General features: G+C 48.1%; 1 protein-coding gene across 12 annotated transcripts in view; it reads right to left on the bottom strand.

Annotated features, from left to right (window-relative positions):
* PKHD1 (PKHD1 ciliary IPT domain containing fibrocystin/polyductin) overlaps positions 1-17394 on the bottom strand; it is a 409604-nt gene that overhangs the window by 328764 nt on the left and 63446 nt on the right. For all 12 annotated transcript variants that reach the window (XR_012902469.2, XM_075923353.2, XM_075923339.2 and 9 more), the window contains 5 exons: positions 14223-14353; positions 13657-13792; positions 6250-6445; positions 5229-5296; positions 595-2217 (listed from right to left, as the gene is read on the bottom strand). Coding sequence is in view for 11 of the 12 variants with exons in the window: in XM_075923353.2 (XP_075779468.2) it covers positions 595-2217; positions 5229-5296; positions 6250-6445; positions 13657-13792; positions 14223-14353 (2154 nt within the window). In the remaining variant the exon portion in view is untranslated. The remainder of the gene's footprint in view (positions 1-594; positions 2218-5228; positions 5297-6249; positions 6446-13656; positions 13793-14222; positions 14354-17394) is intronic.

The raw sequence follows: 17394 nt of genomic DNA, 5'->3' as shown, positions 1-17394 counted from the left end.
TTAAATCTCCAATAGCTTGATATTTTTTTTCTGTAATGCACTTTGCCTGGGCAAAGATGTGATATAAAGGTTTAGTCAGCGCTTTGCTGTGACACATGAACAAATTGTGGCGTCATCTTGCGTGAGTAACCTGGGGGATATCACTGCTTGCTAATAAAAGCTTTTTACAAGACTCTGCAGGATTCAGTCCATGCAGAAATACATAGCTAGATCTGTGTGTGTTCAAATTTTATGCTTGTGCCCCTCAACACTGTCTCTGATTGCTTACCATTGTCCTTCTTCTATTGTATACTGAGTTTTACTTTAGGGAAGTCAGATAAAATAAGTGATCACATTATGAACTCCTGAAACAAGAGAATTTAGCATATAAGCAGCTGACAGACCCCAGAATCCCAGCCAGGAGATGCAACCTCATAATCTATAGAAGAAATAAATGAGGCCATATTCACTTCCCTTGATATTCTAGAGTGTGGGCGTGCCTGGGAAGGAGAGAATTACTAGTGATTTTCTCTCACGAACTCCACATACAAACTGTGACATCTCTGTCACGGCTGTTACCCGGAGACAACCATCCACAGCCCCTCCTGTGCTTACCCCAGTTATAGTGTGTGGACGTGACAGCAAGCTGAGAGCTGAACGTCAAGTTTGATGAAGCCCTGCCCCGAAGGAAGTCGCCTCCGAGGACTTGGTATTCTCCAGCAGGAAGCCGGGGAGCTAAGCACTGCAAAGTGGTGTGATTGCCAGTGATACTGGTGCAGGGGGAATCCCCAATGGTAATATGCATGTTCTCCACCCCTGTGATCCGTGACACAGTCACTGTTAAAAGCAGACCCACCGGAGATGGAAGGAAAAGCAAAACAGGGGTGAACTCTTCACTGTAGCTTATTTCACCCAGCTGGTAAGAGATGCCATCTATTCCTAGAGCTAACACCTGGGCACCATTGCCAAAAGGGACGATGCACCGGAGAACCACATAGCTGGCATCTGTAATGAGGCAGGGCTGGTTCCCAACAAGAACAGAAGTGTTGCTCCTTCCTTGCAGTGCTGTCCCTTGTATGGTAAGAAGGCCTCCACCGTTGATACTGAAATTGTGGGGGTAAAATTTGAGCACACAAGGCATGATGGTGAAGATATGCGAGCCCCTGCTGAAGCAAGCATGCCCACTTCTCCTGTTGGACACAGAAAGGCTGTGCTCCCCTGGGGAAAGGCTGCCTGTCTGGCACTGTAGGCTGGTCTCCTTCCAGAAAGTTACATTACAAGGGGCATGATTATCCACTAGAATCACAAGCTCGTCAGTTGCCAAAGCTAATCTCTGGCCTCTGATCAACAGAGACACCAGCGTCCCATTGATCTCCCAGTCCACAGCATCGACTCGTGGGGTCCCCTGTTCGAGAAGGTGGAGTGTGCAGTCTCCTATGCAGATGCTGGGGATTCCGTTTACAGTCACGGTAATGTTAAGGGCTTGAGATGCGTCAGGAAGCCACCAGTCACCCAGAGGAGGTCCCCTTGGAAGAAAAGCACAGCTGATAAGGTTGTAAGCCACACTATGGACCTCACAAGTATAGTTCCCCGTCAGGCTCACGTGAACCGAATTCCTCCCAGATTTCAGAGCAAGGCCGAATATGGTGAGCAACAGACCACCACAAGCTGAGCCATGTGATGGACTTATGGCCTTTACCTGTGGGGCTAATGTCAAGTTCCGCAGGGCTGCTGTCACATTGGCATAGCCCACTTGCTTCTGGAGAACCCTGATGGGATAGATCCCAGGTTCCAGAGTGCTCCATGGGAAAGAGCACTGAGAAAGGACTGTAGATCCATTGGCGTATTGAAACTCCAGCTCACATTCAGAGTCTCCAAGTTCAGCGACTGCACCCGTTGCATTTATTCCACCTATGGCCAGACGTAGGCTGTTGTCTGTCATTTCTGCTTCCACGGAGGTAACCACTGGAGTCAAAGCCATTTGATAAGTAAAGGTGACATTCTTCTTTGGAAAGGTCCAGGAGGGAAGCAGTGAAGATCTATTAACAATTAAAACTTCCACGTGCGCAGAGATGTCCTGGGACTCTCCATTCAAGAATTTAGCAGCCGGCGGGCTCTGGCACAATATTGTCTCTTCCATTAAGCGGATAACATGACAGGTTTCGGTGCCTATCAAGACTGCAATCAGGGAAGGGTTTTGGCTAAAGCCTTTCCCAGAGATCGTGAGGGTTGTTCCACCTGGGGGTACAGATAAAACCAAATGGTTAGCGCCCGGGGATCAGAATGAATTCTAATCATAGAACCTCACTTAAGATTTCTATAGCTGCATTGTCTCAATCTTTTCTGCACTTAAAGCAAGGTTCATTGGCAACTGATCACCACTTAGGGAGCGTGGGTTGAGATGACACTGCTTCCTACCACGAGCTCTCCCCCATCACTGCACCCCAGTGTGTAACACTGCAGATAGGGAGAGCAGTGAGGGTTTGAAAAATGCTCAGGCCAGCTGCAATCCCTGTGTGCTAAAAACAGGCTGGCCATGCATGGGGTTCTCCAAAAGTGGCCACTTTACTCTGGCAGCTGCATTCCAGCTATGTAGGGCTCCATGTAGGAAGCAGTGTCATATACACCCAAGTGCCCTCCTCCTTGTGCAGAGCGACAGGAACTGACTTGCACATGAGGTTGTGATATAGCACCATGTAGTGGAGAAATAGCCAACTGCAGGGCAGATAACACCAAAGCTCAACCTTTGTCTGCTAGGAGGAGGGTTAAGAAAATCTGAACATGCAGTGGGGTGAGCACAGCCTTTCAGCCCCTATAACTCAGACCTGCTTTCCTCTGTCCCACTAAAAACACAATAAACTCTTTGGAAAACATGTCAGCAAGAAGGCTCTCCCTATGTCATGTGCTACTGCTCCATTAACACTCCATTAACAGGTTTAAGGGTAATTTCGTAAGAAGGGTTTTTTCTCAAAATAATCGCATCTACACAGCGTTTACCGTCTCGAAATAGGGTATTTTGAAAAAGCAGCCGGCCACGATTATGCAAATGAAGCACGGGAAATCCAAATCCACGCTTCATTTGCAATTTTGCTCAGCTGCATTTGCATTCCTCTCTCAAAGGAGGAATGCAGTGTAGACATACCCTGTTTGTCTGTAAATGGATAACAGGAAAGGGATCACGTGATGATTACCTGTTGTGTTCACTCCCTCTGGGACATCTGGTATTGGCCACTGTCAGCAGACAGGATACTGGGCTAGATAGACCTTTGGTCTGACCCAGTCTGGTTGTTCTTATGCTCACGCTTTGGGGTAAAGGCCCTTTCTCCAATTTGTCTGTCAAGTACCTGGCACACTGCTGGAGCTGAACATCACATTTTTCCTACACCTTTCCTACACCTTCCTACAATCACATTTTTCCTACACCTTGAATTTCCTTCTAAAAGGAGAATTCTTCGACAATCCATGGTTTTTAATTACTTACCCTTCCAGTCGGATGGGCTTTGCTGTATCAAAGCTGGCATCAGCTTTCAAAGCTGAATAATAATATTTGACATGTGAACTAATGAACTAGCACAAAGCCCCTTTATGATTATGGCCAGCGGAGGGGTGAAGTGATTTGGCTAATGCAATCCGTAGCACAGCTGAAATTAGAATATGTCGGTTTCTAGCCCCCAGTCCTACACTTCAAAGACAAAACGGTGAATCCCTGCCAGCCTCCTTTATGATCAGATTCACCTTTTCCTGACACTAGATTGACACTGGTGCACGTCCTGTGAGTTCAGTGGGGATACGGTGGATTTACACTGGTGTAAGACAGAGTAAAATCTGGACGTTAATTTTCTGCAGCTTATAATGTGCATTGTCTTTGTATGTGCTACACAGCAACAGGGACACTCCACTTGGGCTCTATTCCAGCAAAGCTTTATGGTCTACTTGAGTCCTAGTGGGACACCTCCTGTCCGTCAAAGATATTGAATGTTCAGCACTGGGATCTGAGGACAGAACAAGCTAGTGATTCGGGTGTGAGTGGATTTTTGTTCGTCTGGTTCATTCCTCAGGGGAAACAAATTCAAAGGATGGGAGACCTGGTCATCTCCCTGTGGCCAACCTGATGTGGTTTAGTACTAGCCAGGCTACTCTATGTGCTCACACTCGCCCACAGTCCCAGGCAAGTAGGTGGCTGCTGCCTGTCAAGACAAGTCTACAGAACAAGGGTTCACACATTTGCAAATGCCATCATCGCTACTGGGGTGGGGAACCTGTTCTGGGCTGAGGGCTGCTGCCCCACAGAAAGACAAGCGGGCTGCACAAAAGTGAGAAGCCAAAAAAACCCTATCTCGATGACATAGCCCCTGACTGAAGCAGAAAGACACCCCTCACACACATTCCCCTCGCACTTCAGAGCCTCAGAGGCAGGGGGGCTGAGCTAGTAGATTTTGTGGGCCCCCAGGCTGTGGGGGGGGCCCAAAAATGAGGAGTTCAGTGTGTGGGAGGGGACTGCTGGAAAGAGGAGTGGGGTCTGGGAGGGTGGTAGGGTGCATGAGTGGCATGAAGGTAGGAGGGGAGTTGCAGGAACATCTGGGAAGGAGGGGGGACTTACCTGACACATCTCCCATGGACACACATGGCTCCATGGCTCCCACTGCTCTTAGGTACCGCCACCTGCTGCTCCTATTGGCCACAATTACAGCCAATCAGAGCAGCGGGGGAAAGCCTCCAGGCAGTGCTTTGCTGTGCTGCCATTTTCCCAACAAGGGGGAGGGTGTGCGGCAGCATACAGAGCTGCTTCCTCTCTGCCGGGGCAGAGTCCATGGGTCAGGATCCAGCTCCTGATTTGCCCGACTCTGGGTCATGAGGCTCAGGGCTCCTTGATGGTGCTGGTGCTTTAGCCCTGCAAGACTGGGGCCCCTGTTGCAGGGGGGAGACCTAAACCTCGGGGGACAGGTTCTAGGCAAGCTGGGCGGGACAGACACCTTAGGTTCCCCACCTCTGACTCAACTGACGTGAAATTGGCCATTCTTCCTAATCACATAGGGGAGATGTGCCCTTTATGGCCTTCAGAAGTGATGACAGATTTGCTGATGCTATTTACCCAATGCTGAATTTGCACCAGGGCTAAGCCCCAGCACCCCTAGACATGGTAGTTCATAGCCCCGGCACTTCAGAGCGTCCCACATCACTTCCAAATGTAAAAAAATGTCATGAGCCTCAGCACCTGTTTCGTGACAAATGATAAGCACTGTATTTACCCAGAATGGAGCCACAGCAGGGTTCTATACTGACGACCTCAGTGACGTACTGGATGAATAGATCAACTCTGCAAAACACAAACACAAGGATCAGTCCTTTACTTTTCCTTTGTGTTCCACACGCTTTTCTCTCCTTTTCTTTCCCGGATGGACCCCTGAAGAGCCGTCCTACAACTCCTACTTGGTTCCATGCCACCTCCTAGGTGCCCTCTTAGATGTTACTATCATTCCAGCCCCCAAAGACTCACTCCTCTTGGAGCCCAGGTGCTTAACTAGCTGGATCCTGGTCATGGATGAGCAACGTGAAGAGCTCCCTTCTCAAGGGGCAGATTGCACTACTTCAGTAGTGTTCGCACTAAGCGCTACTAGTTGCAGAGGGACTGAAGCACACAAGGGTTTCACTGGTGAAACAGGGTCACAGTAATTGCTAATCAGCTTTAAAGCATACAGTCCGATCTCTGGGTGTTTCTAATCTGCATGGCTCCATCGATGGAGCCATGTAGATTAGGCTGATCGGCAAAGGGAAATGAAGCCGCGATTTAAATAATCACGGCTTCATTTAAATTTAAATGGCTGCCACGCTGAGCCAACAAACAGCTGATCAGCTGTTTGTCGGCTCAGCGCACTAGTCTGGACGCTCCCGCACCGACCTGCAAGCCCTTTATTGACCTCCCCGTTATGACTCATAGAATGAGGTTTACCGGGGAAGTCGATAAAGGCCTTTCATGTCGGTAGGGGAGCGTCCAGACTGCCCCGATCTGCCGACAAACATCTGATTGGCAGAGCGGGGCAGCCATTTAAATTTAAATTATTTAAATTGCAGCTTCATTTCCCTTTGCCGAACAAACAAATCTACATGGCTCCGTCAACTGAGCTATGTAGTTTAGACATACCCTCTGTGTTAGCAAGCTGGCCCTGACACTAAGCCGGAGTTTCCGTTGCTTTTCCATTAACCCAAAAATTCCACATAGAATGAAGCTAATGAAATTCACATCCTCAAGGAATGGGCACATTCACTCACCCACGTGAGCCGATTACAATGCCATTGATGATGACAGAAATGTTGTACCATCCTTCTGCCAGGGCAGGCAGTATGACATCGACACCATCAATTGTTTGTGCTTGGATCTGGGCCACAGTGTCCCCAATTATGACCTGTACATCCACGTCATTATAATTTGCAAATGATGAGATTCCAATCTGGAGTAGCAGATGCCCTGTGGGGAGGAGAATACATGAAGCATATGCAGTCAAGATTGTTTGTTGTGAACATTGATATAGTGTGGGGGCAAGGCGTTAGAGCAAGAGGGCAGAGCAGGCTCTTTACAACAAGAGCTGTGGCAACGCAAGCTTCTACCACACATTGTCCAGGCACATCAACCCTGAGTTAGAGGGCCTCTTCTAGAAAAGTGAACATTAGTCTCCACAAACCCGCATCCCTCCCAGTCTCCCTAGTCTAGTTGCCAATTCGGGTGGCAATTTTATGAGACGTTGACATCTGCCCACTGCACTGTGACCACCAAACTTACATCGCAAAAGCCGCTTCGGCAAGAGCCGATTGGGATGGGGTTGGGGAGGTTGGTTATGTTACGTAACATTGAAAAGTTTACTAGTCCATTAACTTTTTTCTGCTATATTCCCCTCCTTTAGATAGCGCTCATCTGATTCAGCTAGTCATTGTGTCTACTGATGGGTAGCCCATCTCACTTTACAAATAAAGACAGACTTCCCAGTCAGGTACCGATCTTGAGGTCACTGCAGGTGTCTCTCCAGTGCATTGCCACAGCTAGGGTTCAGGGTGGAGAGTTGATAACCTTCATTCTAAAGAGAAGCCGCTCCCTTTATTGAGGCAGTAGGCACTGAGCTAAGCTCTTCTGAGCCATCAGCAGGTACTTTCCAATGTTATGTGCACATTTAACCTCTGCGAGGAGGAGTCAGCAGTAACAGGGGCTAAATTCAGTACCTCAGAATTCTTCTTAACCATGAAAACAGAACTAACTCAAGCCTCCACTCACTAATCTGGGAAAACTAAAGACCACTTTGGATGCCTCTGAGGCCATGTCGACACTAGAGGAATTACGTGAACCTAACTTACATCAGCCTACAGCTGCCGCAGTAATTACATCACTTGTATGTATGTGCACTTTGCTCCTTGTACCAGCAGTGCACATCCGTACCAGCAGCACGGGTATAGAGTGCACTATTGTTGTGGCTGCTGAAAGCTGGTGACAGTCGACATAAGCAATGCAGGGTCTGCACTGACACTGCATCATCCTAACTATACCAACGTTGGCTCTATACCGCTCATGGAGTTGGAGTTATTAAGTCAGAGCAGCAGGGCAGTCAGGCAGGGGCAGATGACCGTTTTGCGGGGCCCCGGGCAGCATAATTCCGCGGGGCCCCCCCTTTGCCACGGCGCATGCGCGGGGCTTTCTGAAGCGCGGGGCCCGGGGCGGCCGCCCCCTTCGCCCTGCCCTATATCCGCCCCTGCAGTCAGGACAATGGGAACAAAATTTAAGTGTAGACACTTCCATAAGGTATGTCTACACTACCACCCTAGTTCGAACTCGGGTGGTTAATGTAAGCAACCGAAGTTGCAAATGAAGCCCGGGATTTAAACATCCCATGGAACGAGGTGTACCGGTAGTTTGGATTAGAGATCCTAATCCGAACTACCTAGTCCGTGCCGCGTGTAGCCGCGGGCGCGGAGTCCGAACTACCGGGGCTTTAAAAATGGCGGCGCCCGGCAAGATGCAAATGAAGCCCGGGATATTTAAATCCCGGGCTTCATTTGCAACTTCGATTGCCTACATTAACCACTCTAGTTCGAACTAGGGTGGTAGTGTAGACATACCCAGAGTTAGGTCAACATACGCTGCCTTGCATCAACCTAACTCTGCACTGAAGCTGTGTATAACCAAAGAAACCTTTAACTAAAAGGGAAACCACCTCAAATACAATTCAAAATCATGTCACCATACGCAAACACCCATCCATGGTACGTGGGGCAGTGTCCTTTGCTCAAACTTCCACATTGTGGTATGGAAGTCCAACAAACAAGTGTCCATTTAACATGCCTCTCTCCTTTCCCTTCACTGCACCCCACCCAGAGTTAGCTGTGCTTAGCAAAGACCCAGAAGTCAGACCTGCATTCACTTGAGTCCACCCCCTGCCACCCCTAAAAACAGGGGAATGGGGCATTGAGCAATGCCTCTAACACCAGCAAAAAGAAACCTCTCTCTTAGCCAGGGCTGTAGCAGGCTCATGTCTATCTGGCCTCACTTCCATGAACATGCTCCACTTCCACCTCTACAGCTGGCTCATTAATGCTGCTGCTCTTATCTCTGCTGCCACTGATATCTCTGCCACTTTCCCCGGCCGCTCACAATCACTTCTGCAACGCCATCTTCTGAGGTTCTCCCACTAAGCCCGGCTCTTAACAATTTCCCTGAGTGGAATATCTGTGCAGCTGCCTCTTTCTTGTCTTTTGCAGCAACACTTTCTCCCCAGAACAGTCCTGCCACCCTTCACTCGTTCAGTAAGGATAACAACACTTCATTAGCCCTGCATTCAATACTACAGTGAATTGAAACCCCCAGCCAGGTCAAACTGATCATTTTGGCAAAGCAGGCCTGTCTGCTGAACCCCTTTGCACAGTCTGTGTGTCTGTGCAAATACAGCCCGCTCCAGCTCCCAGGGCATCACTACTTGTCGCGGAAGTCTCTGAAAAACCTGCTTACATCGGAGTCACATAAAGTTGGAAACTTTGAAAGCCTGTGAAGTTGTCTACATTAATAACCTGAACTCTTTGGACTTTCGGTCAATTGTTCACTTAATCCTAAAATGCCTACAAGGCGCTGGTGTCATTTTTATTTATTTTTCTGATCAGACGGAAATTATACTAAAAGCCAAAGCCACTGACTTCAGAATAAGAGATTGAGCTCTCTGATCTGCCACCGTTCATGAGAGACTATAATGTTCAGAAATCCCCTTCGCTTGTGCTGAATGCAGCTAGAAAGCTTTCCCCTTGGTGTTATCATAACTTAATAATATTCAGACAACAAAGGACACTTTCCCTTATATATGCATTCTGCTGTGCTAGAAACGGACACAATAATCAGCGTAACAGCATTGCGCAAGAGGGTTTTTCGCAATGTAGACAGCTCCTTCTGGCGCAAGAGCCTCTTCTGCAAAAATGGCAGCTCATTAGATATGCAAATGAGGCTGCGATATTCCATGCTTAGCCTCATTTGCATATTTCTGGCACAAGGTCGCGCCAGTGTAGACATAGCCCTAGTGTGGTTACTGAGCAATGCAAATGGTACCTAGACCACAGCAACAGTTAAGACCAAGAGTCCTCTACAGCATCAGTTGGGAGCCAACTGGTTTTTTGCTCAGAGGGTAGAGGTGCCTATACTCAGTTCCATAGGTCGCAGGTTCAAATCCATGTAGTGGTGGTTACACTAAGTCCAGCCAGTCGGGTGAGCCAGGGGAGTTTTATTACCGTGTATAGTGTTGTGGACTGGATAGTCTCCAAAGACAGATCAGAAGAGAAAGAAACTGAGAAAGTGTGGGGATGGGAGGGTCTATCTTTTTTTCTTTTCCCGCTTCCCCCTAGCACTCTTCACTCATGTTCCCTCTCTCTGAAATGACGCCATAGGGCTGTGCAGATGGCGAAACAGTGGGACTCAGGAAGAAGATGTCTGTCTGCAGCTGCGTGAGTTTTTTTTTTCATGAAGTGGATGGATTTCCACTTCATAGGGCTAAACTCAGTGCTTGGCAGGATGACAGGTTGCGGAGAGTTGGGCTTGGGGTCGGCTGCTGACAGGAGAGCATTAGGGCTGAATCCACACCCTTCCCTGCATCTGCCTAGGGTCCTGAGGTGGAGGCCTAGATTACATACTCTTTTGGGCAGCCTCAGGGAGTGAGGTCAAACTCAGACTCCTACCCTTCTCTTGCTCCTAATATCTAACTGTGCCAAGACCCAGGCTGCTATTGGCTGGCCATGCTTTTCTCAGAGAGAGGAAAGAGGTGTTCTGTTAGAAAGATAGTAGGCTAGCATGTGGGCTTTTCATGTTCCTTGCTGGGAAGAGGAGGTTACTCGCCTTTAGCAGTAACTGATGTTTGAGATGAGCATCCCTGTGGGTGCGCCACACCGATACCTGCTGTGAAGCACCTACAGGGCGCCTCTCAAAGAAGAAATACTTGTTAAAAGGCTTCAGCATCAAGAAGCCTCACTTAAGATAATAGAAAAGTAATCCTAGGGGACAGAAGAGAGTTGGTAAATATTTACATCCAATGGGCTAAGTTTTCAGAGAGACACTGCCCCCCCCCCCCCCCAGGGGCTGACATGTGTCCCCATTATTCTATTTCTAGCAAACTGCGTGTTCAGAAAAGGTGCTGGAACTGGCCTTGGAGCAAGCTTCTGGAGGAGAGAAAGCAAATCTGCTGTCTGCTGCAGAAAACTTCCCTGTCAGAAATGCCTCTCCGCCATGAGAATGGCACTCACAACATTGACACCTCTTCAAACCTTCAATCACAGGACACCCACAGCACTAAAAGAGAAGAAATTCATAACCAAATTCAACATGCAAATTCTATCCCAAGCAGAGTTTTGGTCCTGACAATGGAGAAGTGCCAGAGACCCCGTGAACTCCACTGGGGCTTGCGAACTAAAACTTTCTGAGAGGCAATATGGCCTAAGGTAGAGAGCAGTGGCCTGGTAACTCAGGAGATCTGGGTGCTATTGCTGGCTCTGGTGCTGGTCTACTAGGGTATGTCTACACTACAAAATTAATTCGAACTAACTTAATTCGAATTAGCGGAGCGCTTAGTTTGAACTAGGTAAACCTCATTCCACGAGGATTAAGCCTAGTTCAAATTTACTAGTTCGAATTAAGGGCTGTGTAGACCCTTAATTCGAACTAGTGGGAGGCTAGCCCTCCCCAGGTTTCCCTGGTGGCCACTCTGGCCAACACCAGGGAAACTCGTCTGCCCCCCGCCCGGCCCCGGACCCCTTAAAGGGGCATGGGCTGGCTACAGTGCCCGTGCCAGGTGCAAGCCTGCCAGCACCCAGCCAGCAGACCCTGCACTTGGCACAGATCGAGCAACCCACCCGATGCCCCCCACCCCTCCCCCTCTTCCCGGGAGCTTGCCCGGGACTGCAAGAGGCGGGCACCCGCCTGGGCTAGTGCGGACATCGTGGACCTTGTCCACGATCTCCGCACTAGGCACAGGAAAGTGGCCGGCTAGGGCAGGAGAGCTGCCAGCCTGGCCACCAAGGAGCAGGTGTGCATGAAAATCAAGGGGGTCCACTGAGACCCCCGACCCTGAGCCCTGAGCTTACAATGGCCGTCCTGGGTCAGACCAAAGGTCCATCTAGCCCAGTAGCCTGTCTGCCGACAGCTGCCAACCCTAGGGACCCTGGAGGGGATGGACCGAAGACAGTGACCAAGCCATTTGTCTCGTGCCATCCCTCTCCAGCCTTCCACAAACCTTGGGCAGGGACACCACTCCTACCCCCTGGCTAATACCACTCCATGGACCCAACCTCCATGACTTGATCTCACTTCCCTTTAAACTCTGTTCTAGTTCTAGCCTTCACAGCCTCCTGCAGCAAGGAGTTCCACAGGTTGACTCTTTGCTTTATGAAGAACAACTTTCAGTTACTAGTTTGAAGCCTGCTACCCATTCCTTTCCGTTGGTGTCCTCTAGTCCTTCTTTATGGGAACTAATGAAGAACTTTTCTGTATGCACCCTCTCCACGCAACTCCTGCTTTTAGAGACCTCTATCCTGTCCCCCCTCCGTCTCCTCTTTTCTAAGCTGAAAAGTCCCAGTCTCTTTAGCCTCTCTTCATATGGGACCTGTTCCCAACCCCTGATCATTGTAGTTGCCCTCCCCTCTCCCAGCCTCTCTCTTCCCCTCTCCCACCTCCTTTTCCCAGTCTCCCCCAGTTTTGTTCAATAAAGACAGATTCCATTTTTGACCACACGTTTTCTTTATTTTGTACATCAGGAAGGGGGGCTAGGGAAGGGTAAGTGGAAGGAGGTGAGGGAGGAATGGGGCACAAGCCCCTGATGGGGAGGACTGGGCTGGCTCTGCGGGCTTCTGGGGGTGGAAGCTCTCCTGCAGCCCCCCAAGTGCCCCCTCTCCGCAGATGGCAGCCTGCTGCAAGTGCAGCTGGTCTGATGGCCGAGTGCTGTGATGTGCCCAGTGTGGGCACTCAGGGCAGTCCAAGCCAGGACTGCTTTGCAAGCGGGGCACCCCTGAGAACTGTCTGTCCGGGGTGGGGGTCGGGTCCCTTTAAGAACAGCCCTCGGCTAGCCTGAGATAGCAGCTCCACGCTCTAAGTCCTCCTCTGATGCCCTGCTGGCACTGCTTCCGGCCATCCTTAATCCCGGTTCAGGGTCCACTTAATGTGGACATGCTAGTTTGAATTAGCAAAACGCTAATTCGAACTAGTTTTTTAGTCTGGATGCGTTAGTTCGAATTAGCGCTGTAGTGTAGGCATACCTCTAGATGACCCGGAGCAAGTCACTTGATTGCCCCATGCCTCAGTTTCCCCACCTATAAGATGGAGATAACATACACATACTAGGACTTGGCCAGAAACCAAGAATTCCATTTCATGAAATACTTTGAGGTTTTGACCATTTTGCTCCATTACAGAATGAAAAAATTGAAAATTTTCGTTAAGAAAGGAAGAAAAAAAGAGCCCCAGAGAAGCCAATGTCTTCTTGCTAGGACAGTCACTTGAAAGGGAAAGGACTTAAGTTCAAGTCCTGATATCATACTGACTGCTCTAATCATTGGGCTACCAGCTAGTCTATGGTGGCTTCTCTCTCCCCTTTCAGAAATTCCTTTCTGGCCTGAGACACTTTCATCAGAAACCTGTCAGGCCGATCTCTCCCTTTTCAAAAGTGCTTTGAGACCTACTGGCGACAAGTGAGGAGACGTATTATTATAATTATCTATAGGACAGGGATAGTAGGGACCCTAGAGAAGCAAGTTCTGGCTCATTTTTACTCCTGCACATGCTACCATGGCCTGATTTTAGACTACCTCAAGGACACAAGATCCTCTATTAGGCTATTCTCAGCCTCAGCAGCACTCCAGCTGTGATGGAGGTTTATAAATGTGGACACCCAGCTTTTTTAAGTTGTGGCCAATGATTTCTCTTGCATGGGGGGAGCCATTGGATGTCAAGAATGTTTGTTCACTACTGAACAAGGCCAGACTTGGAGTAAAAATCTTCACGTGTCAGCTGCAACCCTCAGACCTCTTAGCTGCCCCCCCTTCCTCCCTCCCCAACCTGAGTCCCTCTGCTCCACCCTCACTAGGGACGACAATGGAAAACAAAGCTTTTGAGAGCTGTTATTATTTTTACACCAGCCTTCTCTTTGCATTTCGAGACCGTGGCATCATTACCTGCTACGCTGCTTCTGTTTCTGCTCAGCGATACAACAGCTGGATTTAAAGATGGTTCATACTTGAAGGCCAAGGGGAACACGGCAGACTGTGAACCAGCGGTTAGTGTCACAGGGACACTATATTCTTCATCCCCCTGGAAACGGTTTTAAAAAGAGAGTGGAAATTAACATGTACGAGTAAAATTACACGCCCATCTCTCCCCAACATGCAAGGTTAAGAGCTTGAATATTCTGACCTGAGTTTATCAGTGAGAACAGCATCAGTACAGCATAAGTAGAACCCAAGATGAGTCACAATAAGGCACTGACCAGTGTGTGGTCAACACTGCCCTCTACTCAAGCTGGTGTGATTGTGATGCCCAGTAATGGGCGTCTCTGGGGAACAGAAGCCCTAATACTCCCACAATTGCCAGAGAATCTCCTTTAGATCCAGTGGAAGAGACATATGTTACTGGAGCCAATGAGGACTCTATAGATACAAGTGAAAGGACCACAAGAGCCCCTCCTATCCCTCTGTAAACGGATTCTCCCCCAGATGGGCAAGGCTGAAATGCTGTCACTTACCCTAGAGGGTACCTCACATTCAATCCTCATTGAGTTGCTGGTGCTGGTGTTAATTGGACAAGGCTGAGATCCAAACAGCACCAGGTTTATCCCGTCAAATCCAGCACCTCGGAGGATCACTGGGCACCTCCCTACAACACCAATGATTTCATTGTAAGTGCAGGGTATGAAAAGCATTTTATAAACTCCAAGAAGAGATATTTCCTACTGGTTAAGGCAGAAACATATGGGTCAGAAAATCTGGGCTCTGCTCCCAACTTTGCCACTGGCTTTCGGTTGGCCGTTACTTAATCTCTTTGGGTATGTCTAAACTAGCCCCCTTGTTCGAAGTAGGGAGGCTAATGAGGGCAACCGAAATTGCAAATGAAGCGTGGGATTTAAATATCCCGCGCTTCATTAGCATGTTCCCGGGCAGTTGCCATTTTGGAAATTGACTAGCCCAGAAGAACTGCCTACGTCTACACGTGGCAGAGAAGGGCGATTCCAAAATAAACCCCTTTCTTCGAATTACCAGTTAAACCTCATGGTAATTAGAAGCAAGGGGTTTATTTCGGAATCGCCCTTCTCTGCCACGTGTAGAAGCGGGCAGTTCTTCCGGGCTAGTCAATTTCCAAAATGGCGACCACCCGGGAACATGCTAAAGAAGCGCGGGATATTTAAATCCCGCGCTTCATTTACAATTTCAGTCGCCCTCATTAGCCTCCCTAGTGTGAACTAGGGAGTTAGTGTAGACATACCCCCAGTGTCTCAGTTTGTCATCCCTCACTTGGGTTTCCTCTACTCTACAATTTGGACAGAAACGTGTCCATGCCTGACTTGATGAGCTTGGCAAAGCCTGCACGGTCATCTCCTCCCAGGAAAGATCCCTGACCCCATAATAAGTGACAAAACTGATGCACCATGTACAAAAAGGCCCTCCCTGCTTACATATCTACTGTGAAACAGGCTGAGACACGTACCCATGACACAGCCTAGAAAGGGAGATTGAGCAGGGTCAAGAGCTTAGAATTCAAACAAAGGGTTACATGAGGGGGTTTATGCATAATGAGATCATGCTTAGTAACATGAGATAGGATAAAAAATTAGAATGGATTTAAGCTCCCCCTTTCATGATGTGACATGGTGGTCAGGAAAAAAGTTCTTCTATAGGAAGGCTATGCCCTAACCATCTATTACAAGGGTTTTTGCATCTTCTCTTAAAGCATCTGACTGCCACTGTTGAAGACATACCAGCATAAATGAGCTAGATTCACAGATTTTAAGGCTGGAAGGCATTACTAAAATTATCTAATTTCACCTACTAACGAAGACCAAGTAATTTCTACAAGTCCATAACTGGTTTGAGCTAGAGTAGATCTTTAAAAAGACATTCCACATTGACTTAAAGAATGCAAGTGATCCACACACTAATCTGACCCGTAAAGTAATTTCTATATTCTGTTCTGTGACATGATCTTCCTTTCTGGAAAGTTTGTTGAATGGAACACCCTTTGGCTCCATTAATGTCGATGCTATTTTGACAATAGGAATCACTGATGAGGGATACAAGTCCCTCTTGCTAGAAAGCTGAATGTCCTGTGTTTACCACGACAAGTAGAACACAGCTCAAAACCTGACGCCAGGCCTCTCCTGTGGTAACTGCAGGATAAACAATCCGAATCAAGTGTACACTACTCATGTGGGCTTTCTAATTATTAATGCACATACATTTTGATATCTGCACTTGATAGCCATATGCAAAATCATGTGTGCATACTTTATGACAGAATTGCAGAGGCATTTTAAATGGAAGAAATTAAAAACACAGATGGAAGCTATAATTCTTTCCCATTACAAATGTTCAAAGCATGTGTAATGTAGGAGAACAACATACTTGCTTTTCTTTTTAATGAGTGAAAGATTGTTGCAATCAGGAAAGGAGTTGAGTTGCTGCGGAAGGAGAGTGGGGCAGGGGGAGAAACGAAGGCAAAGCATTGTCCCTACCTCTTTTTTAATGATCTATAGCAGCAGTTTTCTACCTTGCCTTGTACCATGACCCCACATAAGAACACACACATATTCCATCTGGATATAAAGGAAAGGGAGGGGTTTCTGAACCCCGGAAGCCTGTTTACAACCCCCAGGTTAAGAACTCATGATCCACAGCAACGGGACTTTCAACTGCATCATAAAAAGGGGTCGCCCCTCAACAGACAGTGTATCTCCTGGATCCATCTCCCCTCTCATTCACTCCCACCTCTGCCCAAGCCACGTCCTCTCATACTAGTGGTCAAACACCTTTGTTTCCACTCGAGAAGTTCTGACGGTGAAGAGTAACTGGGAAGTACTGAATGCATTTCCAGCTGCTTTAAAGGTGATGTAGCAGCTGGAAACCAGGATGCTCTCCAGTGACCAGTAGGAAGTGTTTTGTGGGCCACTGGTGACTCTTGAAGTAGCTTTCACAAAATACCTGCAAGACGAATTGGAGGTCTGGAAAGCCTTAATATTTTAAGAATATGGGCTTGTCTCCAGATAAGTGTTGTACTGGTTTAACTACACTGGTAGGCTACGTCTACACTGTCATGATTTTCCGGAAAAGTTTTCCGTTAAAAGCATTTTCGGAAAAGCGCGTCTAGATTGGCAGGACACTTTTCCGGAAAAGCACTTTTTGTGGAAAAGCGTCCGTGGCCAATCTAGATGCGCTTTTCCGCAAAAAATCCCCGATCGCCATTTTCATGATCGGGGCTTTTTTGTGGAAACACTACTGTGCTGTCTACACTGGCCCTTTTGCGCAAAAGTCTTTCGGAAAAAGACTTTTGCCCGAACGGGAGCAGCATAGTATTTCCGGAAAATCACTGACGATCTTACATTAGATTGTCAGTGCTTTTCCAGAAATTCAAGCGGCCAGTGTAGACAGCTGGCAAGTTTTTCCGCAAAAGCGGCTGATTTTCCGGAAAAACTTGCCAGTCTAGACACAGCCGTACTGTTTACCTATCCTGATATAATCAAAGCTAAACAACACCCCCCGGGAGGAGCCGTTCTGCGATAGAAAAGCACTTCTGTGACTTACTGTCCTCTTGGCCAATACACTAGGGATAGAATTGGAGGCCTCTATCGCTCAATGCATGAGGCACTACTGTTTAGCTATTGACCCTGTCATTAGAGGCTGTAACAATGCACATCCTCTGGATTA

Source organism: Pelodiscus sinensis, chromosome 3 (genome assembly GCF_052426305.1).
Source record: "Pelodiscus sinensis isolate ZL-2025 chromosome 3, ASM5242630v1, whole genome shotgun sequence".
In the NCBI taxonomy this organism is placed as follows: Eukaryota; Metazoa; Chordata; order Testudines; family Trionychidae; genus Pelodiscus; species Pelodiscus sinensis.
This window is presented reverse-complemented; position numbering and strand designations above follow the sequence as displayed.